Source organism: Petaurus breviceps, unplaced genomic scaffold (genome assembly GCF_028583685.1).
Source record: "Petaurus breviceps papuanus isolate PSGF00001 unplaced genomic scaffold, PetGlider_PUasm1.0 90633, whole genome shotgun sequence".
Lineage (NCBI taxonomy): Eukaryota > Metazoa > Chordata > Mammalia > Diprotodontia > Petauridae > Petaurus > Petaurus breviceps.
This window is the reverse complement of record NW_027187293.1, coordinates 1,966,656-1,991,596: the sequence shown is the minus strand read 5'-3', so window position 1 is coordinate 1,991,596 and position 24,941 is coordinate 1,966,656. Positions and strand designations below refer to the sequence as shown.

Here is a 24,941-nt window from a genome sequence, read left to right as displayed (position 1 = left end):
GTATTCCTGGTCACATAAGATCAGAGACAAAAGGGAGGGAGATACAATTGTGCCCAACTCAGACAACATAACACCACTCTAACACACCATTGCTAGCTAGCTAGCTAGATATATACAATTGCTATGATAAACAAAAATTATGTTGGAGGTATCCTATTTATAATTAATTTAAGACTTTGTAAGAAGAAAATCATAGCAAAGCTCTTGTTTGTATTGTTCTTCAGGGGAAATTACTGAAGGATATGTTACCTTTCACCAAACACTCTGCAATTTCTCTGACAACACTGTACACTGATGTCTGTGCCAGAGTGCTGCTTGCAGGTAACATGGGTAAGAGATCATTCTGTTCTGGGGTTTCCCTCACCCACCTACCCATGGGCATCATGATAGCTTATGTGTTTGAAAATTGGTCACAAAAATAATCTCGACAAATATACTAAGACAATGGCAAGATTAAGAGGTTGCTTGCTCTAGTGCTAGACATAGAATATAGGATTGAGCATCAGAAGATTGTAATTTTATTCCTACTTCTTCTATTGACTCTGTAATCTCAGGCAAACTGTTCTCTGTTTTCCCATCTGTACAATAAGGCTATTGCTACTTTCTAACCACCCACATTGTTGTGAAGAGTGCAAATTGCCATCACTCCCTTAGCATAAAAGGAATAGTCTGTACAAACCTACATTGATGAAGGGAACAGTGACATTACAGAGAAGGGGAGAGGGATAATTAGTTCTTGCTCTTTTTATAGCTGGCCTTTCATAGCTATTACTTAGACTAAATCAGAATTAATAAGAAGGCAAGTATCTCTTTAGTAATTTGTATTTCCTTTAAGGAATGGTCTTAATTTCTATTAATTATTGCATATGTAATCTCTTGTCCCAAAGCTTTTCATTCTCAGCTATTAAAGTGACATTCATGATAAATGAGGCATGAAAAATTATGCTGTGAAAGTGGGCACTTTATGAATTATGCTCAGAGAGAAAAGACATATCCAGGTTGTTATGGAGTTTTATTCTTCATTTCTGGCTCCTCTTCCTCTAATTTATTCAGCATTTTAGATAGCTGAGCCCTTGGAAATTGGTAGCATGAATGCTATTTATCTGAAAACCATAGAATATTCAACTAAAGAGTCTAAATCTCTAAATATTTATATTCTATACAGAAGGTCATGTTATCCTCTGGAATATTGGTTCCTTCCTGGACCCTCCTAATGATGAAAAGGTGAGAACTCACTTTTACTCTTGAATCAATCAATAAACAAATATTTGATAAGTGCCTACTATGTGCTAGGAACTGTGCTAAATAGTAGATATACAAAGACAAAAATGAAACAGTCCTTTCCCTCAGGGAGCTTAAATTTTATCAAAAGAAAACACAATTTGGATGCTTCATGAGCTTAAAAGTTAGTTGAAAAGACAGAAATTAATTCATTACCTTGGTAAAGTCATTCAGCCTCTCTGAGTTCAATTTCATCTGTAAGATGAAACTACCAAACTAGATGACTAATAAAGCTCACCCCAGTTCTAAATCTATGGTCTTAATGAATATATATATATATATATATATATATATATATATGTATGTATGTATGTATATACACACACATCAAAAGATAGTTAGATGGCTAATATGAAAATAATATTTTATATGACTTCACATGTATAACTGATATCATGTTGCTTGCCTTCTCATGGGGTGGGGAAGGGATAGAAAGGAGAGAGAGAATTTGGGACTAATTTTTAAATTAGATATTAATTTTTTAAGTAATTGGGAAATATTAACAAAACAAATAAAAAGGTATTTTTTAAAAAGATACTTAGCTGGTACAGGTGTGAAAAAGTCAAGAGGGAGGCTAAGCTATCCACCAAATGAGTCACCAGTTTTTCTATCTTCTCTACATGTTAATTTATAGTGCAATAAAATGAAGAGCATGATATTTTGTATTTGTTACTTGTTTTAAAGACATACTATATATTATATTGCTAACTTCTTTATTGAGCTGTCAATTATATGAGCACAACAATTTTACAACTAGAATAAATATTGATGCATTATCGTTGTTCCTTTTGTTGTTATATTATTACTAGTATTGTCGTTTTTGTAGTCCATACTTCGGATTTCATTGGTTTGGGAACTTCTCAGAGGAAAAAAAAAACCTCTCTATCTGGGTAAATAATGTAACTTTTCTGCAACAAATAGTCTTTAAGAATTTCCTAAGGTACTAAGAAATTAAGTGACTTGCCCAAGGTCACATGGCCAATATGTATCAGAGGGATAATGCTTTATACATTTTTTCATAGCATTAAGATTAAGACATGATAGCAGTTAAGGTATTTTACATCCATTATTTTGTTTAAATCATTACACATCTATTATCTCATTTTTTTTGTATTTAAACTTAGAACCACAGAACATAGAGGGATTTATACAGGTCATCTAGTTCCATTCATCTGCTTCCATTCCAGCCACAGGGGTCTCAGGGAACAAGATTTGTAACCCAGCTTGCCTTATCAAATATTTCTTCTGTCTAGCTCAGCTCCAAGTAATAGGCAGTCTCAACACCTGTGTGTAAAAAATAAGCACCTGCCAATTTTCCACATATATGTAGCCAATACTTGACAAAGTGTCCCTGCACATTTTGTCCCAACAGGGATGTGTCCCAGTTAACCCAGCCAAACCTAGGCCATGCCAAGAAGGCACAATCTGTTAGCTAAACAAATAGTCAGTGCATTTGACCTGTAAACATAAGTATAAGTAATGTTTTTGAAAATTAGGCTTCCCTGCTAAGTACAATAGCTAGAATTCAATTTTTAATTGTAATAAATAAAACAGCTGTCATAGACATGATCAGAAAATAAGCATTTTGCAGGAAATAGCCCCTATACAAGTCAGTACTGATGCAAAATAGTAGGTTTTTGACCTATCCAAATGCTGAGGAAATCTTGATTTGGGCTTTTTAAAGAGTTATTTTTAAAAAGATGTAATTGTATTGAAATGCATTTATTATTAATCTTATTGTAAACAATGATGCCACCTCACAAGGGTATGCAACACTTTACAGCTTTAAAATTATTTACACAGACATGTATATATATATATACAAACACATACATATATATATATGTATATAAATCACCTTGACCTTCCCAGCAATCAGGTATTATGGTATTATTTCCACTTTATATATAAGGCAAATATAGGAAACAGAGAATAAAAGTTAAATATTTAAAATTGAATTTTAATTGAGTTAAAGAAAAATCTATCTTTTTTAACCCTCTATTTGAACTGACAAGGTAGAGTGGTGAGACTTTCCCTTTAACACGTGTCATAAAGCCTTCCATTGTACAAATATAGGTTGTGGTCGGTAGGATCAGTAACCTTTCTTCAAAAAGGGGGCCTGTAAGAATTGGTCTATTTAATCCATAAATATGAAAAATAGGATATGTAATTATAAAAGAAGATTAATAAAGGAAAATGATGACTGCATACTGATGTGGCAAACAGGAATAAAAGGGGATGAAGGTACCAACCCCCGCCCCCCCAAAGAGAGAAACTTAGGAGGGATCTCACTTTAATCTTTGTGGCCAAAGAGATACAGGAAACCTGAATTAAAAGAAATTGAGAGCAATATATTTCTGGATGTGAAGTGATATAAACCCTTGTAGGAATGCTACTATGAATGCCTAAGAAGATCTGTTTATTTGGGCAAAGAGCCGTTAGTCTGGTCTCTTCTGGTATTATTAAAATTCTCTCTGCTCTCAATGAAAGCATCTTTTGGCTATTATGGATTCTACCCAGGAATGATGTGATATGAGAGTGAAACCATCTTTTCTGTGAGGACTGCAGATTAGAAAGTGAAGAGGATGATAAAGTAGTGCCAATAAAGGAAGATTACCAAGCCCTGGAAGGTCTTACAAATGGGACAATCACTGATATCACTACATTTGGATTTTAGGGGTATTATGAACCCTAATTCCATGATGACAAGGCTAGAATTTTTAAAAAAGAGATTTACCAGGGAACTAAGAAACAAAATAATATCAAGTAGAAAATTCAATAGTTTACAAAGTACAGAAATTTTGTCCTAAAGTAACTAAAATCTGAAGACAATTTAATAGACACAACTTGAAAGATGTAGCTACCCTATTCCTATTCCATATCTAACCCCTATCTGAAGAACCTTGGCTGAGGAAAGTCTTCCTCCATGTGGTAATAAAATTTCTCTCCCAAGCTGCACTCACCCTGCAGATAGCCTTATTATCCTTATCCTAGAGGTCTCTATGATTACTCTTATTGGAATATCTATCATCAGTCCTAGTCTGTTACTCTCTGCCTGACAAGGTTTGCCTGGAATTACCTCACTAGCCTATTTTTAAGGTTCACTCCATCATTAAGGAAGTTGAGCCTTTCAAACTGTTGTTCTAACTAGTATCCAGGTTCAATCTCACCACATGGGGAAGTCACCTAACCTCCCTGGGTTTTAAATTCCTCAACTATAAAGTGAGAGTATTAGTCTATAGGCCTTTAAGATCTCCTCCTGGTCTAGATCTATGATCCTATGGTCTTATGAACCTACAAAAGGTAATAACAGAAAAGTAAAAGAAGAGTCATTTATTTAATCATGGAGCAAAATTGTCAAGCAGTCAGGATATAGTCTGTTTTAATAATAGGCAAGTGTAAAGCAAATCATGAGCAGCTCTCCTGAGGACTGCTGCTGTGAATAACTTTAAGGGTCTAATCACACAGTATAAATAACTATTTATTCAGCAATAAATTAAAGCATAAGATTCAAGAAACTAAAGCATAACATTCACAACAACATAACATAACAACTTATTACTAAGGTGGCCACATAGTCCACAAAACATATCATTTAATATATCTTACAGTCATCTTTAAGGGGTAGCAGAGAATACAAACGCCATCCACTCCTAGGTCACAGCACAGTAAGTTACAAATCTCAACAGTCAATAAAGAGTATCCAAAGTAAATCCTCTTTCATTTCGATTCCTGAAGCTGGCTTCCAAACCCCATGACTCCTCTTCCATGGGCTGACCTGCTCCCAACTCTTGCCTAGATTCACATGTAGGCAGCTCTCCACTCCTGTTCCTTGTCTCAGCTCATAGGAACTGCTCCACTCTAAGCTCTTCACAGTTTCTGATTCTAGGAAAGCAAAGCTTAACGGGGCTACAACAATATTTACACACATTATGGCACTATCATTTCAATTCACTTTCTGTCTGAGAAATCAATACAGAACACCAGATAGGACTTCTGTCTGAGAAATCAACACAGAACAACAGACAGGACTTTCTGAGAAATCAAAACAGAACAACAGACAGGACTTCTATCTGAGAAATCAACACAGAGCAACAGACAGAGTGCCAACATCACAAACATTCTCTCTCTGTTCTGCCTGTTCTCAGTTCTGCTTATGCTCTTATCTGCTTCTTCCTGTTCCACCCTTTTTACAAGCTCCTCCCATCATGGGCTCCCATGTGATTACATTCAGCCTATTAAGGGGCAGGGGAGATCTTCAATCTCCTTTAGGCCTATTAAGAGCAATACAATATATAGTTTCCAATCAAAGGCACTTGATTCAATCAAAGGGGAGGCTCAAAGGCACTTAATTAGCTAAAATCAATCCAGATAAACCCAAAAAAAATCCTATTTTGCTTGCCATTACAGCCAGTGAAGATGTTCCAGGCAAGCATCTTAAGCAAATCAGGCTCTAGACCCAGTTTCTGGTGACAGCCCCAGTGTTTCAGGATCATTTGGTAGAGGGTGTATTAAACACCTACACTTTAGCTAAATGTCTCTCTGGACAGGTATAGATCAGGTCTCATGAAGTCCCTGGGGAAAAAAATCTTGACTACCATTTTTGGCCATTTACTTTCAGCTCTGGGATTCACAAAGTCCAACAAAAGGTAATCATTTTTAGCCAGGCATACATTTATTTGGCTCTTCCCTTTGCTTTTTCCTTTTGAAAACCCTCTTTCCAATCTGGGTTAAATGGTTCTTTTCCCTCCTCTCCCCCAAGATCCATATGTTTCCCCCTTCAGGGTCTTGCTCACAGCAAGAAGCTGCTTTATATCTAAACTAACAAAAGCTTAAGATATATCATGTATCGAAGATATTTGCATTTCAACAATGAATTCTTGAAGACAGAAAAACCTGAGATGAAAAAACCTAATTTCTAGGTGGAATTAAGGCCACTGTGACAAAGAATGGAAGAAAATATTTTGGATAGTAAATCATACTTCATTATCCTCCTATTCTTTTTAGCCAAAAATCTCACTATGTTGATGAGAAATTAATATGCTCATGACTTCCTATTAGGGTGCCTTGAATATAGTAAGTGCTCGAGAGACACTATAGCAACACTCTTGTACCTAAAGTCGGGATACCTAGGATTAAATTCTGCATCAAACTCTTAGTACCTGTATAATGGTAGGAAATTTACTTATAATTTCTTAGTGTATTAAATGTAAAACTGGGCATATTAATAATTATGCTACTTGCCTCACAGAGTGGTTGTGAGAAAAAATACCTTGCATAGCTTAAATATGCTATATAATTATGAATAGGTATTTGTTGAATTGCTTATCATATTTTTGTTACAGAAGTCATTTTGTTATTGCTATTTAGAAATTTAAGCAGCTGATTGCATGGCGTGGGCATGCTTTGAAAATTGTCAATGTCATCTATGTAGAAGACAAACAAGTGGTATTGACCTCCTCTGTTGATGGGTCAGTAAGGTAAGTGCATACTTGATACTTCTCCCCAAAAGGAAATATATGGTAGATCTCCCTGATTATTAAGTAGATAGAGGTAAAGAAAGAACTACTCCTATAATCTTATGGTCCAAATGGTAAAGACTTCTCCTGGAAAAAAAATGGCATACATGAAGGGTATAGCATTAAGTTTAAAATTCCTAGCTAAGCTCTCAAGTGCTTTAAATGATCCTACAATATGACAAAGAGTAAAAAAAAGTTTTACAAAAGAAGTGGGGTTGCAGAGATCTGAAGAACCTAAACAAGGCAAATAACTCAGAGAAATGGGTCTAAACCTAAGGAAGACCATGAAAATATGATTTGCAGAAAAAAAAAAAAACAAATGATACAGGAAGAGGTACACAAGAGCATGTTGTGGCCAGAATGGTGATTACCAGATTTGTTATTGTTGATTTGATTTTTTTATTACTGAAGAATTTGAAAATTGCCTCCCCATGCTATACAGAATAAATACACACACATACATATATATATAAATACACACGTATTTCAGATACTACAGAGACTCCTTTGTGGAAGGTAGGAAGGAATGAACAAAGATATATATGTATATTGTTTTACATATATATATTATATATAAATATATATGTTTAGTGGGCAATTTTTTATCACAGATGACAGAGTGATCACTATTTCAAGGATCTATGTTTTTTATAACATTTATATAGGCATTCCCTTGACTCAGATTGTAACCACATGTATTCCTTAGTAGATAGTCTTCACAAGCTTCTGTGGCTGGTAAAAATAACTCAACACTGGGTGGCCAACCTTCTAATGATGATAAGCCTTTCCACATTTAGCTAGACTAGTTTTTAAGTGAGAGATATTCTATTGTTGAACTCATAGTCTAGTCTTTCCATCTATTTAGATCTGCCAAAGCTTATGTTCTTCTGACATAGCCTTCAAGGACCCAGGATAACTATCCCATCATGATAACAGCTATAGTCCATTGGAATAGGCCATTGGGCTGCTAATGGGGCAGCCCCTGCTCCCCCCCCCCCACTCTGCTATATAGCATACCTCATAGTATCTATCTATCTATCTATCTATCTATCTATCTATCTATCTATCTATCTATCTATCTACCTATCTAATATCTCATAGTATCTATCTATCTATATCTATCTGTCTGTCTGTCTGTAATGTAATGTAATGCCAAAAGAAGGCAACTTCCCAGGTTCAAAATACCAGCATAGGTGCTCTCTATTTTATTCAGTAACAAACTCAGAACAGAGAAGATCAAAACATGACATCATTCAAAATACAGCATTTACTAAGTGTGATTAAATAATCTCCAAGGCCTACCCCACCCCAGGACTTTCCAATCATTCAATCAATTACAAAGTCTCTGTTCCAAATACTTCTCCACCCCTAGGCTATACCTTAATTAAGTCCACCACAAAGCCCCTCTTCTCAAATGGAGATTAGTTTCCAAACATAAGTAAAATACATTCATTTGCTCAACCATAGAACACAAAAAGGTCAAAAGTTCCCCACCCCTGGATCACAATTGAATCTACCCCAGAGTTACATCAAGTTTAAACACAGCACTTAATACCCAAATGGAGGTCTTTTCTTCATCTTGACAAGAGGCAAGTTCTCAGCAATCTTAGTTCCTGGAGAGACAAGGCTTAGCAAGGCCATAAGATACATTGCCAGTCCCTTCATGAATTTATCCTCTGTCTGTAGAACAGCCCTAGAACCCCTGAACACATTAGCAAAACCCTCTCCCAGGATTTCTGTAAACATACAACAAGAAAATCCTTCTTCAGGGCTTCTGAACCAACAGAAAGGCTCCCAGACCCCTGCAACAACAGTACTGTCCCTCACCAGTGGACAGTATTCATTCTGTCTGCAGGACAGTCTCCAGACCCCTGCAACAACAGTACTGTCCCTCACCAGTGGACAGTATTCACTCTCTGTCTGCAGGACAGTCTCAGGCCTTCTTAACCAAATGCCAGGTTCCAGGACTTCTTCAACAGGACAGTCTTTCACCAGTGGACAAATCTGGCAAAATAACATCAAAACAGACAGACAAAGTACCAGCAAAACAGCCATGTCTCCTCAGTCCTTGGCAGCTCAGGGGGCAGGTCTCAAAAGTCCAGGGCAATTCAAAGCGGCCACCAGCAATCCTCTTAGTCTCTCTCTCTCTCCACGAGGTGCTGCTTCCAAAAAAAAAAGATCTTCCGCCTCTCTCCAGTGTCTCTCCAAATCTACGTCACCAGCTCCTCCCACTTCAGGACTTTCTTTTCACATCAACAAGCCCATCCCACAGGTGGGATTAACAAACTCTGGGTTTTAATACAATCAATTTGAAAACCAAGCCAATACAGGGGAATCTTTAATTGCCATTACTATCACACTGTCTAAAAAGAATCCATGTACTATCATAGAGAGAGAAAGAGACAGACACGAATACATGTATATCCTGTCTGAATGTATTTACATACATATGTGTACATTATATATGTTTATATTATAATATCCCTGAAATAATTACATCTATGAGCATGTCAAAAATTCAGTATAAGGAAATACTACCTTAGACTGGCAAGGGTTCTAAACCTGAGGTCTCTGAATTTTTTAAAAATTGATAACTATATCTCAATTTAATTGCATTCCTTTGTAATGCTCCATACTTTATGCATTCAAAAAAATTCTGAGAAGAGTTCTATAGGTTTTACCAGATTGCCAAAGGAGTTGACAACACACACAAAAAAGGTTAAGAACCTCTGCCTTAGAAGAAAAGAGAAGCAAGAGAGTTAGAGGTGCTTTAAAGTAAATTAAAGAGTTTGAACTTAATTTGAAAGCAAAAAGCAATCAGTGGATAATGTTCACATTTTTGTGACCTACCAGGCAAAGCAGTGAACAAAAGAGCAGACTGTTAGTTCCATTTCTACTACTAAATCATCTATGTGTCACTTCACTTCAGTTTTCTCATCTGTAACATGAAGGGAATCTCTATTGTTATTTCCTGTGATTCTGTGAGTTGATACCAAAAAGTGCAACTAATTTCACTAGAATAGTTTAGTACTGAAAATAAAATAGCTGCCAGTATGCTATCATTTTTAGTGTGCCAGTTTATGTACTCACAGTTGCTTTCTTCCCATACTTTTCTGAGTAAATAATAATAACGCTTGATATATCCCCAGACAACCAAGAAGAAAGCATAAGTCATTGAATGGCATGCTATTTGGGAGCAAAATTCCAGGACTGATTTTGCATTATCCAACAGGAGATATTACTAGTTAACTAGTAGGATGTTCAGAATGCAACGTTCTACCACACACAAAAAATGTTATTCACAACTCTGGCCCCTCTTCTCTGTACTCCATCTTATATTCAGATACCTGTCAGCAAAGGTGCTAATTATTTTTATCACTCACTTTTAAAATCAGTTCTTCCTATCTTGCTAAGTTCAGAACTACTACTTCTGATTGATAAGTACCCTTCCCAGATACATTCCTTTTCTTTTAGAAAATATATATTATATTTATTTCCCCAATTATATGTTAAAACAATTTTAACACTTTTTTAAAGTTTTGAATTCCAAATTCTTTCCCTCCCTCCTCTACCCCCTTACTGAGACAGTAAGCAACCAGATATAGGTTATACATAAGCAATCTATAAAACATTTCCAGTTAGTTATTTTGTACAAGAAGACTGGAATAAAAAAAAAAGAATCAAAGAAAGAAAATAAAAAATAGCATGCTTCATACTGTATTCAGACAATATCAGTTCTTTTTTGAAGATAATACACTTTATCATTAGTCCTTTGGGATTGTCTCAGATCTTTGTATTGCTGAGAATGCTTAAACCAGACACATTTCTTTTCACAATAAAGGTGATTCCTTCTCTCTCTGTTATTTCTAAATGCCCTCACTCCCAAATCTTATTAAACAAACATATATAGACCTTTATATATGGACTAAGTGTGGTTGAAAGATAGGTTTTAGTCAGAACCAGGAAGTCAGAAGGCAAATGTTTAGTGGGGCTAAAGGCTAGTACAGCTGAAGTACAGGAAATTAAGATTCAAGGGCATCACAGAGGAAGGTTCAGAACCTTGGAGAACTCCATGTGTAATGAGAACAGTAGCAGTTAAAAGCCTGTTTAGAGCAATGCGACCAAAGCAAACTAACTGGCTCTGATATTCATCCCTAAAGGTATCCAGGCTTTCATACTGTTGGGATTTCTAGCTTTTTAAAAATGATAATAGCTTTACACACATTATTCCTTTTATTCTTTGCAATAATAATATGATACTGCAGATAGAGTCTTAGGGAGGTGAAATGACCTATTACAGGGTTAGTAATTGACAAAACAAGGATTCAAACCCAGGTCTTCTGACTCTGTATCAGGGACATATTAGTTAAAGACAGACCATTTAGATTTTGGAACCCATAATACTCAAGGTCAGATCAGGCTAATATTACTCCTCAAATTTCAATTTTAGAATTATTATTTGCAATCTCCTATTGTTAGTTAGGCCCTGGTTTTGGTCAAATCATCATTCTAAGATCTCCCAAGCTGGACCCATAATAGGTGGGTCCATCCTGCTCTTCTTTGGGACTCTGAAGTGATATAGGACAATAAAGAACAACTCACTCAGATGTCATTTGTTTCAGCCTCGTTATGTAGGAGTATTTTCTACTAAGGATTCCCCTTAGTTATCTTGTGTAGAAGAAAAACCATGGGTAAATTGAGGTCAAAAGATATTCTATGGCAAATGATCCATTATTGTCTTCTTTTTTTTTTCAGAGGACAACAATTGAAAATGAGTATAATTATAAGATAGAATGTAAATTCTTAGAGGAAAAGGACTGGTTAATTTTTTTCTCTGTATCCCCAGTGCCTAGAAATGACTGGAATATAGTTGGAGGGAGAGAAGGAGTGGGGTTGAGAGAGAGAGAGAGAGGGAGAGAGAGGAGGAGAGAGAAATAATGTGAGGCCCTAAACACTATTTTTCTTTCAGAGATATTGAGTTCCCTTTATATGCATAGGTCAAGTGAGAATGCAGTTTTTAAAACCTTTCTCCTTGTGTCAATACTTAAAGGCAATATAAGAGGTTCATTTTATGGTCTGATTTAGCAGATGTATGTTCTATCAGTAATCCTGAGTCCTAGTCATCCCTGCTTGGTGATGCACTTCATTTGTGAGAAATCACTTAATCAGTCTCTCCCTTGGGGTACCTCCTTTGAAAAATAAAAATAAATGAATAATGCTGTACAGCCCTAAAGTTTTGTTCAAAAATTATATGCTTTATGTGAATTTTCTTTATAGAGTTGCATGGGATAAGAATTAAATATCTAAGAGATAAATAATTTTTTAAAAAATTGAAAAAAGTACAAAAGTGGTTTCTTACTGTTACTTAATTATATACATGTATGCATATGTACATATATGTATATATAATTATTTTCCCTCTATACCTTCTCAAGGGTTTGGCATGCCCGTAATGGACATTACTGTGGCTACTTTGGACAACGCAGGACATTTGAACTGAATCATGTAACAGATTTCATCTTGCCTTGTGATGTTAGTGAACACCCTGTAGAAATAAAAGAAGAAAGCAAGTACACAGAAAAGAAACAGACATATGAATATCCTCTAGTATTTGACCGTGAAAAGTAAGATGATAGTTTTTATTTAGAGGGACAGTTATGAGAGTGGGAGGCTATAAACTATATTTTTTAACCAAATAATGGAAGTTATGTCAAATTGTGACATTATTTGTATGATATGTAACATGTGTGTGCCATGTATGGGAGGGTATTAATACTACAAATACACAGTAAAGGAGTGTATTATCTTTTTTTCTGACCCATGGTGGGGGGTAGAATCCATCAAGGGCTATGCATAAGTAAAAATCAGCTTAATTAACTAGTTTGTTTTATTTTTAAAAGGTTCTCCCTTGGATATATCATATCATACACATACATGCACACACATGTATACATGTACAATCCTTTCTTTTCAAAATCATTATAGTCCAGAAAGAAATACATCATATCTACATCATTTCAAAAGCTTTTGATTTGCCCCTCTTCTCATCTCTTCCTTTCATTCTATGTACCACCACCACATTAATATCCTTAATATTCAATCGTTTCATGCTTCTGTTTGAAAACTGCTAATGTCACCCTGTTGCCTTTAAAATAACATCTAAACTTCTTTGACTCTCTCAGAGCTATGAAAAAAGTGGAAAGTGATTTGGTTTTTATCTCAGGGCACTTAGGTTGAAAAGGTACAAAATATAGCTTAAGAATGACTTTTAAAGATTTTCCACTTTGGTGGAAAATTTACATTTTGGTCACATATATATGCTTTGGCAGTTGAAAGAACTGAATTTAGGACCTGTTAGCAAGAATAATTAGATATATGAAAAAACTAACAGATATCTACCTCCTAATAAGCTCCTCTCCTGTACAGCTATACTATACACTCTTCTCATTCCATGTGCTAGTCTCCCTAGCAGTATCCTGATATCCTTTTTTCCCATAGGGCTGGTATCCTGAAATTTCTCCCCTTATGGGGTGATATCCCAGGATTTCCTCTCCTACCTAGCTTAATTAACTTAATTAATCTTTATTAATTCTTATACTTTGTATTGTTTATCCCAGTTATTAAAATTCTGGCCTTCATAATCTAGTTCTAATCTACTTATTTAACTTTTTCTGTCAATATTCTCCAACCCCACACTTCTTACTCCATATAGAGAAATCTCCCTACTGTCACCTTAATAATTCATGCTTATTCTATCCTTGCATTTGATATTTCCCACTCCTATCTCTGGAATATCTTCCTTCTTTCTTTTTACCTATCCAAATCCTATACACCCTTCAAGGTATACATCTCCATTAAGCCTTTCCTAGATATTTCATAGGATCATCCTTAGTTTTGAACTGGAAATGACCTTAAAAACCAGGTAGCCTAACCCCCTAATTTTATACATGAGGGAACTGAGTTCTACAGAGGTGAAGTCATTTGTCCAAAATCTCACACAGTTTATAAATATCAGAGCCAAGATTTAAACCCAGGTCCCATGATGCCAAATTCAGTGCTTTCCCCCGCATTGTACCATGCTGTCACTGATAAAGCAGGTTGCCTGTGTTAGCCATAACTATATTTTTCAAATTCACCAGGCTTTTAATAATTTTTCTATTTCTTGGTTTTTAAAAAAATATATCTGTATTTTGTCGATTTTTCTTCCTAAAACTGAATAACTATATAAGGGATCTTTAAGGTTTTCCCTCACCTACCAAGATGCTGTATTTCATTTGTTATTATTACTATTACATAGTGACTGTCCCACAGGGGAGAAAAGACTTATTTTTTTTCAAAGAAGAATATTCTGCCTGGTAGCTATTTTTTAAATTATATTAAGATGTTGAAAAGTCATATTGCATGTTCCCAATTGAATTTTTAAAATAAGATGGCACGCTGTATGGAAAGAAAAGACTTCCAGAAACTTCATTTTAGAAAACTTGCCATGAGCCAGATAAAAGTAAACCAAGGGTCAGCCACAGCCCATGAGATAGTGGTTTTCCCAAATCTGCTGTGCATTATCTCCTACAATATATGCAAATTGGTTACAGAAACCATGGTTGTTTTCTTTGGGCTGTGTCACTGGTAATCATAAGAACTAGGACTTAAATGTGGAAAAAGGAGAAACCTTGTGGTTTTACTTGTGGTAGGGAAAGGGAAAACAGGACCACTTATGAGATTCTAATTTTCAGGAAGGAGAGCTACTAAATGATTCTTTCCAACTCTAAGATTCAATGATTTTATGAAGTTGAGTGGAATATGGGTAGAGTCCGCAATAGTTTCCCAAAAACTTGACCGAAGTTGAGTTAGGGAACTTGAGAAGCAAGAAGGGAGATGTCAGGATTGAGACTTTATTGCTGAGATATATTTTAGTATAAATAACTGCTAATACTTATGTTTTTCTTGATATCTTTTTACACAGATGGAGGAAAATGAGTTCACTCTCCTTATTATTCAGACGACCAACTCCCAAACCCTTTGATGTTAATCAAGAATTTAAGTTTTTCCAAGCCCTTTCTTCTCCTAAGGTAATTTTCCTGTTTTCTATCTCTTCATTTTTGCTTTCCTAGATGTATACATGTGTTAAGAAGAAAAGCAAGACCCAGAAGACTTTTTTTTTCTCAGTCATAAACCCATCCTTTTTCTGTGTGAAAATGGCAAAGAGAAAGGTGTATGTTATTCATACCATTTTAGCTTTTAACATCTCCTGGGACTTCAAGCTGCTTTAAGCATTTGGCTAAGGGTTGACACAAATTTTATTAGCTATTTTTATGTGTAACACGACCAGTGAATTTTCACCACTACTTATACCACTTACATTTTGTCTTATTAGAAGAAGGGGGGAAAAGTCATATAACTGAGATTAAATGATTTAGCCAGTCTTAGAGAGAATAGAGGCTTGCTGAGTCCTCTGGTCCTAACTGGGCAAAGTTTGAAAGAGCACTAGCTATGGATTGAAAGGACCTGGGCATAAATCTCATTTCTGATACCTACTACCTGTGGGATCTTGGGACAATCACTTAACTTCTTTGGGCCTCAGTTGCCTCATCTGTAAAATGAAGATCTGGGACTAGATGGACCCTGAGGTCCTTTTCTGCTCTAGATTTTGATTTTATGACTTCTTCAGCTTGGCAATCAGAGCAGAAACGTTTAGTTCTTAAAGTTAAGGTCAAATCCAGCTCATTTGGACCTCATTAGCATTCATCAGGGGACATTTTCCCTCTCTAATTTTTGTTACTTGTGTAATTCATTTCCTTTTGAATCCTGTTTATACTTGTTCAGCATTAATCTATTTGGGGGCCCTACCGTTACAGTCATCACCAATGAGAGCTATTAACTAAATGTGAGCTTTCCATGGAACATATACATGTTTAATCACTCTTTTCTTTTACAGATTAGAAGAAATGTTTTGGAAAGTACCATGTCAGGAAACAGAGAAGCTGGGGTTATATTTGGCTCCCTACCTATATACAGGGTAAATGCAAGCTACATCTTTATTAGCATAGTAGAGACAAACTCTCCTATGATTTTAAAGTGGAACACCTCAAATTATATATATATATATATATATATATATATATATATATTTGTTGAAAATCTACTCAATGTCCACTCAGATGAGTGTTATTGATAATACAAAATAAATGTAAAACATTTCTGTCCTCAGTGAGCCTACAGTTTCTTTAGGAAAATAAAAGTAATTAATATGAAACATTTCAAAACAATTGAATCCTAGACTGCGCTACTCTCTTTTTCATCTGATCCTTCCCTTCTGCCTACAAACATTTTCAAGTCCTTTATCCTAAAAATAAGAGACTTCCCTAAACTAAACCATTTTTTCAAGCTTTCTTTCTCTTTCTCTCTGTCTCTCTGTCTCTGTCTCTCTATTTCTATCTCTCTGTCTGTCTCTCTCACACACCCATGCATGCACGTGCGTGCGCACGTGCACACACACACACACACACACACACACACACACACACACACCTGAGGCCTGAGAATATTGCAGTCCACCCTGTCCTCATCAGAAATCACGTAATTCATTCATCTCGCTATCTGGACAACTGCTGCCATTCTCCCCATCAAAAACAAGTGGAGGTCCTGATCAATTCTACGAGGAGTTTATACTGGATCTAAGTAATATTTTCCAAGAATCCCCAGAAGGAGGCTACTAACTGGTAGATTTACCACTATTTAAAATGGTTCATAGAAGAGGTAGAAATAAGTCACATCTCTTCAAGAAACCCATCACAGTCTACACAAGGCCAAAAAGACACAATGTATAGGAAGCACTAACACAAGAAGCTAAAGGCACTTAACACTATGGAGGAAGCCTAGACCTATGACTACAATATGTTTTCCTTGTGGCATGAAAATCCTCAATTATAGTGGCTCTTCCTCCACAACTTACTAGGCTTTCATCCACAGGGCAGTATTTTCTTCCCATAAACTCATCATCATCATCATCAAAGGCCTTTTGTAGCTCATGATAAGAGGGTCAGTGACCAAAGCATTGATTCTAAGTAGCTACTCTCAGCATTCTTCCAAAACTCCATCAGTCAATACACATTTAGTAAATGCCTACTATGTACAGAGCACTGTGCTAGACACTGGGTGGAAGTGGGGGGAGGGGAATATTACACTTTGATAAGATGTAAAGTCTAGTAGGGTAATAAGGCATAATACATAAATAATCATAATAGAGGACAAATAATTCTAAGTGGTGTAAGCAGGGCAATGATGTGAATTGACACTAGGAGATGTCCAAGATTTAGGGATGATCAATTATTTAGGAAGATCTCACAAAAAGAAAGGATAACATGGACAGTGCCCTGGGAGTAGGAAAGGAGTTCCACTTTCATCCCAACACAAAAATGCAAAAAGATAGTACAGTGACATAATCTAGAGGAAAGAGGCATGGGAGATGGGAGATGCTAAAGTGGATAGCACTGGGAATAGAAGTGGAAAAGGTTGTGTAGATCAGGGAAGAGTCATGAAAACTAGTCAACAAGTTTAGTATCCTGTCAACTATTAATTTTTATTTTCCAGGTTCCAAGCCCCACAAGTCTGAGATTCCTTCCCCTCATTGGTGCAGATGCACATAAGGAGTCTTCAGAAAATTTTCAAGGAAAAAAGAAGGGAGGTCGAGTTCAGCATTCACAAGTAAGCTATGTACTGGGGATTCTTTGGGGTGCTTCTGCTAATTTTAATGTATTTTTTAAATTCAATTTTATTTTCAGTTTCAAATTCTCTGTCTCCCACCTTCACCTCCCCCACTCCCTAAGGAAACAATAAAATAAAACCTGTTATGTGTATTTATACATACATATAGTTAAGCAAAACAAATCCCCATAGTAGCCATGGTGTGTGTATTCATATTGCAGTCTGAGAGTTTATCACCCCTCTATCTGTAAGTTGACATCAAGTTTCATCATGAATCTTTTGGAACTATGGTTGGGTTCTATTGTGTTAATCAGAATGCCTGAGTCTTATGAGCTTGGTTTTTATTTCACAGTATTGTTGTTACTGTATAAGTTGTTCTCCTGGTTCTGCTTACTTCACTTTGCATCATTTTAGAAAAGTCTTCCTAAAACGCTCTCCTTCATCATTTCTTATAGCACAAAAGTATTTCATTGCATACATATACAATAACTTATTTAGCCATTTCCCAATTAATAAACACTCCTTCATTTTCTAATTTTTTGTCACCACAAAATAAGCTACCATATTTTTGTATATATGGGTTCTTTTCTTCTTTCTCTAATATCTTTGAGGTATAGATCCAGCAGTGATATTGCTGGGTCAAAAGGTATGTACATTTTAGTAAATTTGGGGGAATAGTTCTGAACTGCTTTTCAGAATATTCTAATCCTTATTTTGATTTGAAATCCTTTCCACTCTCTCCTGTTTATGCAGAACATGTTATATCTAAAATATTCTATCCTATCTATTTATATTCTAAACTCTTATACTGAATGTGTGTTTAAGGCAATGAGATAGAGATTGGGAGCCAGGTAGGCAGAGATAAAGTGAATACAAAGAATTGTCTTATTAGTAAAGTTGTGTCTACTATTACTTTCGGCCTCATAGTTCACTTACTTGTTCAAAAAGTCAGGCAACCCCAGATGATATCCCTGAGAGATTTTATAACGACTACTTAGAAGTTTCCATTATTATTATTTTTATTAATATTATTATCCTGGTTACATGTCCCAGGATATTTACTGTACCATTACATCCACATATGGGTCAATAATTTCAGCAGATGTGCAAAGTTAAGTTTTTACTTATAGTATGATGTAAAAGAAAGAGCATCACATTTGGATTTAGTGAACCTGGGTTGGGTTACTGGATCTACTACTTATAACTTCTATGACTCATGGCAAATGACTACATCTCTCTAAGACTTGGTTTCTGTAACTGAAGAATGAGGGAGAGAAGTGGTTGGATTAAATAATCATCATGGTTCCTCTCAGCTCTTCAGTCCTATGAACTTATGATCCCTCTACTAATACCCACTGTTAGTCAATCTGTAAGCCCTTAATCAAACTTGATGCCTTCCACCTAGTATGATTTAAGCCAGTCTTCTAGGTCAAAAGTTACCAAGGGGAGAAGATATAAACCAGCAATGATTTTTTGTAGTCCTTCTTTACATGACATCAAACTGAAAACGAAAAGAATAAGATGTGGGGCATGGGGGGGGGGGAGCAGAGGATGATTTAATTGCATTGTGACCTTGGGTAAGTCACTTAGCCTCTTAAAGTCTTAACTGCCTGCTCTGTATATAGATGGATTGGCATTAATGAGGCAGGATGGCATAGTGGAAAAGATAACACTGGACTGAGTCAAGAAACAAGTTCTAATCTCCAAACATCCTAATTATATGTGTCCTTGGCCAAATTACTTCATCTCTCTGCTTCTCTAGTATTCAATAAATTGACTGGATTAAATAATCATCTAGTTCTCTTTCAATTCTATGCTTCTTATTGATATGTAAGGCCCCATACAAATCTATAATTCATTGTTCCCATTCTATTACATGAAGAGATAATGCTAGCATACACTTGTCATGGTAACACTGAATAAAACTTGAATTCTATAAAAAGAAAGATATTTATTTTGAACTAGGGTTCTGAACTATGCATGCCAAAGGTGTAATGTGTAAATAATTATGTTATTATGTAAATAATTATGTTGATGTTAGAATTTTAAGTCATCAGAGCCCCATTGAGTTAAAAATGCTATTTTATAAATAAAATGATATTATTTTAATTTTTGGTTCATGGAATTCATGAGAACATAGGAAATTCAAATAAATTACCACCTCTGACAGTAATTTTGGTGGAAAAAAGAACATCTGATGGTGGAAGAGAGCCCAATGAATTTAACATGATCTACTCTTCATTATCAAGTAAATGATGCAAAGGATTAGATAATCTAGATATAATAGGGGTCTTCTAGCCAGTATACTAATATTCTGACCAAGCTTCATTCATCCCACTCTGCACAAAAATTACTTTTACTTAGAATTCATTATATGAATTATTTGGGGAATTAAATCTGCCTTCCTACTTGTGTTTTGATAAGGCATATATTAAAAATAATTTATGTTCTCTAGTTAAATATTGACAACAAGGAAGAAATCTGAAGTTTTGTTAGATGTCAAGGAGAAACAAGTCTGAGATCCAAAATTAACCACACATAATTGTTGATACAACAGATACACATCCAAACTGAACCACTAATTAACTATGCAACTCTGGGAAAGATATTCCCCTCTCTGGGCCTCAGTTTTTCCTCTTTAAAATGAAAGAATTAGACTAGGTGATCTCCAAGGTCCATTTCATCTTCAAGACTCTATGGTTCTACAAATCAAGCTCAGATACTTCAAAGTTGATTCTTACAGTCATTTTCTTGGAATGTGCAGGATACTTAATATGTGTTCAAAGTCAAAGGAAACAGTATGTCATTTTGGTTTTCTGGAAATAAATGTTTTTGTTTCAGTTAATAATTCTGGTAGGTCATCCTGCACACAAGGAAAGAACATGCTAGGACTATCCCCGTAGGCTAGCAAGGACAGAAAATATGAAACTATTACAGTTCCTTCTGGTTTGTCAGGAAAATAAAAGATATGATATATAGGAAGAAAGAATGGATTGAGAAACTCTTTGGTATAAGGGAAAAAAGCTGGATTTGGAGTCACTTTTGCCACTTACATATCTGTGCCATATAGATTCTTGGATGACACAGCCTCAAAGTTTTTGTATGAGTATGTCCCTTACCAGCTCAAGACCTCATCTATAAAATGAGGAAGTGGGACTTTGTTATCTCTATAGTCTCTTCTGGCCCTAAATGCATGAACATTTTTTGGTTGCTGAAAATTAGCTCTTAAAATACCAATCAGATCTGTAACCTAAAATAGAATGAAGGTCCAGTATATTGTTTTTCTGTGCCTGGCACAGAGTAAGCAATTAATAAATGATGATTGATTAAAATCAATGATGAATGTTGAATATAAGGAATAGAATCAACAAATATATATCGATCTATTCTGTAAAAGACTTTTAGAGTACCGTGTTTCCCCGATAATAAGACACTGTCTTATTAGTTTTTTTGGACAGAAAAACACCAGAGGGCTTATTTTCAGGGGAGGGCTTATTTTAATGAACATTGACAGCAATTTTAATGAACAGGCAAATGTGAACAAAAAAATGTACCTTTATTCAATAAGCAAATCACTGGGGAAGAACAGGATGACGCGCTCACTGCTGCAGCTCTGATTGGATGCAGCTCGGAGCGTGGCGTGCGTTTCACGGGGGGGGGAGGGGTATGGTGCATACAGAGGGTACCGTAATGTAGCGTGTAGCGCAGGGGATCACCTTCACTACAGTAGCAATCTCAATAGGGCTTATTTTCAGGAGGGCTTATTTTAGAGGAATCTTACACAGTAAGGGGAGGGCTTATTTTCGGGATAGGTCTTATTATCGGGGAAACACGGTAGCTCTTATATCAGGTCTCAGATGGTTTAAGATGTTTTTTTTTTTTTTTGGAGTGGGGGAAGGTAGGGCAGTTGGGGTTAAGTGACTTGCCCAAGCTCATACTGCTAGTTTTTTGTGTTAAGTGTCTGAGGCAGGATTTGAAGTCAGATTTTCCTGACTCTAGGGCCGGTGCTCTATTCACTGTGCCACCTAGCTTCCCAGAGCGTATGATTTTTACTTGGCCAATGACTCATGAGTAAGTCTCTTAACCTCTTCTCCTTGTTTCCTCATTAAAAAAAAAAAAGAAAAGAAAGAATATTAGATTGAGAAACAGCTGAAAATTCACTTTAAAAAGACTTATAATGTCCTAGGGTAATAATTATGTCATATATCATAGATCTGAAAGGGACCCTATAGGGTCATCTTGTTCAATACCTTTGCTTTACAGATGAAGAAGCTGAGACCTAAAAAGGTGAAGCTACTCATTTTTATAACTGTTACTTATGGTCACACAAAATGAATAACAAAATAAGGACTAAAACTTTGACTCTACACTATACCAACCCAGTTTTACTTAGTGATTTGGATGTAAAGGGAAACAAACATTTTCTTTGGGGAATGGAGGTCATTTCAAAAAATCAGAAATACCAATAAGCCCTAATTAGGAAAAGGATGAATGTTGGAGCAAGAGTTAAGGAACCTCCACTTCTCAGATTCATTTCATTTAGTCCACAGGGTAACATTGCTCTGGTCATCGCACCAGTAGTATGGGGGTGGCAGGGATTCCTTTCTGGAGGGCTGCTATTGCTAAAACATTCAGAATCATTTTTTAAGTTATATAAAGCAGTTGGAGAGCTGTGATTGATCAACATTTCAAAAGGCAATGATAAGAGGTGACCCATGCTGAAGTCCAAGTAACCAGGATCAAAGGATCATAATTCCTAATCCTTTTCCTTCTTCATCACTTTCTCTCTCCCTCTTTTTCTCCCCCCCCATGCCCTTCCTTTACCCAATTCAAATTTGGAATCACACATACATATATGTATATATACACATATATAATATCTCAGAATAAGGGGAAAGAAAATGAAGGAGTGCCCATCAATAAGGAAATGAGTCTACTACATTATGCTATAAGTAAAAACTCTTAACTTTGCATATCTGCTAACATTATTGATCTATCTATATATACACATGCATATATATGCATATATATTAGTTGTGTTATTAACCTGGGTTTTTTGCATCTCTGTTCTTAATCTTCAAGTCAGGCAAATTTAACTTTTTGATGTGTTTTTTTTCCTCTTATAAAACACTCAAAGTCTAATGTCAATTTTTATTTGTAATGTAGTTGGCTTTCCTCCTTCTGTCAGTCAATAATTCTTTTTTTTTAAAGCAATCAGGGTTAAGTAACTTGCTCAAGGTTACATGGCCCGTTATTTTTATGTGGGTGCCGAGTATCTGGGGCCAGAACCGATCCCAGGTCTCCTGATGCTGGGGCCAGCACTCTGACTTACTGTGCCACCTGGCCGCCCCAGTCAATAACTCTTAATGGGAAAAAATTTTACATATATATGCATTTATCTCCACTTTAGAAAATGCTTTCTACTAGGAAAATATGAAAGGGTAGGGGGAGGCCTATTTCCTTCCAGGAGAAATTGTAATTTGTGAAAACATCAAAGTTCAAAATGGCTTACAACACTCCTAATATTTACATTTGTAATTTTAGATACTAATCCATGTATCCTTTATTTCACAGTCTCGAAGGAGAAGTCTGAGAAGAAGTTTAGCCCCAGGGGTTAATCTGACTTCTTCCTTCTTCCCAGTCATTCAGAAGTAGGAGAAGAAAAATCAGAAGTTGCTGCTACCCAGTCTTTAAATAAAACCTTGAGACCTGGTCAGCACCTTAGTGGACAATCTTTATTTCAACATGGTGAGTGAGTAATCCTTTGGGGTCTTCACCTATCCCTTTAGACTGACCTAAAGAAAATTCTCTCTTTAGTGTTTTCAGCTCAAAATATCAAGCAAACATAACACAGTCACCCTCAACATACTAAACTCATTGAAGGCTATTTAAATAATCTGATTTGTTTGCAGTGACCTATATAAACAAACCTGTACAAAAGGAAATCAATGAATGGGTAGAATTCACCAAAAAAGGATATTTCATTTTACTAATTCAGGTGATACATTTGTATCATTTAGTTTTATGAATGAGAGAAAATAACTAATATATTTTAAACTATATACATTAAAAAAAGATGACCTAATATCTACAAATAGCTGTTACAACTTAATAGTCTTAAAGTCTACAAAGTGCTTTTACTTTTTAAAAAATATCCCCATTACTTTGCATGGTATTCAATACAAAGGAGATAATTAATAGCTATAAACTGAATTGAAGTGTAAAGTTAAGGGGGGGGGGGGGAAAGGGGATTGACTTATTCCCTGTACCAATGCAGATTGATCCCTGCTCCATAGTTTTAAGACAGTTGCCTGGGGTGTTGGTAAATCAAGTAACTTTTCCCTCATTCTCAAAGTCCAAGTGGCAGAGGAAGTGCTTGAATCTAGGATTTCTCCCCAGATATCTCATAGTACTTTGTATGAGTTTGCCACATTCTGCTTAGCATTAGTTATTTATGTGCTTGGTTGTAGCTTCCCTGCTAAATTGCAAGGTGCCTCAGGAGATGGATCATGCTTTTTATTTAATCTTTGTATGCCCCAGTATTCCATAGATTTTCAAGTGGTGGTATGTTGTAGAGAGGAATCTTTTTCAATTATGGTTTGTCCCAGGTTGAGAGGGGTCCCTCCTATATCTAAATTTCTGTGACTGTGAATAATAATGGTATCTCCCATTTCTATAACACTGGATTTGGGAGTTTATAAGAATCTTCTGAATCTCATCTCTGTTGCTAATACTGCTTTGCATGACCTGAGTCAGGTCATTGAAACTCCAGGGATAAGTTTCTTTTTCTCTATCATAGGTGTATGATTTATGTATGATAATTTTGCCACTATTCCTCACAAGGTTGAAGAATGTATTTAAATCCAAGTGCTTTCCCCTCATTATCAAATTGGCTCTCCTCAGTGTGTGTTGAATTGAATTCATGATAAAAAGTTTTCCATGGTTTCCAAGTTTTCCATTGCTCTCAGGATAAAGGCAGAATTTCTTCAATTGACTTTTCAGGGTCCCTCACCATCTCTCCCCAATTTACCTATCTACTTTTTTCCCTTCCAGAATTACCCTTGCAGAAATATAAAACTAGAGAAAATCATAATATGTTCATCCTCATCCTTGTCTCCTAACATTTTTTAAATAGATTAAATCTACTTAAAATTAAGTTTAAGAAGGGCAGCCTGGGAGGGGAGGAGAAAGGGAAATAATGCCCCAGAGGGCAGCATGAAGCTTGGAAGGGATGTATGTTTTCGGGGTTGTTTGTGTGTGTGAGTAAAAGAGGATAGGAGAAAATTATTTCCAGTGTCTTTTTTTGGTACCAACTGGCTATGCCACCTTCTTATTTCCTACCCCCTGCCTCCCTGAGGCATATCCAGCTGCTTGGTCCCCATAGCAACTCAGGGAGAGCTCCCTGATTTGCTGTGGTCTAATAAGGACTTTATTTAT

General features: G+C 35.9%; 1 protein-coding gene across 1 annotated transcript in view; it reads left to right on the top strand.

Annotated features, from left to right (window-relative positions):
* WDR64 (WD repeat domain 64) overlaps window positions 1–23,207 on the top strand; it is a 168,781-nt gene extending 145,574 nt beyond the window's left edge. Inside the window, exons 21-28 of the mRNA XM_069064504.1 lie at window positions 225–330; window positions 1,166–1,224; window positions 6,652–6,761; window positions 12,236–12,424; window positions 14,764–14,869; window positions 15,736–15,816; window positions 17,391–17,504; window positions 23,079–23,207. Coding sequence (XP_068920605.1) covers window positions 225–330; window positions 1,166–1,224; window positions 6,652–6,761; window positions 12,236–12,424; window positions 14,764–14,869; window positions 15,736–15,816; window positions 17,391–17,504; window positions 23,079–23,159 — 846 coding nt within the window. The 3' untranslated portion in view covers window positions 23,160–23,207. The remainder of the gene's footprint in view (window positions 1–224; window positions 331–1,165; window positions 1,225–6,651; window positions 6,762–12,235; window positions 12,425–14,763; window positions 14,870–15,735; window positions 15,817–17,390; window positions 17,505–23,078) is intronic.
* Window positions 23,208–24,941: the final 1,734 nt, after the last annotated feature.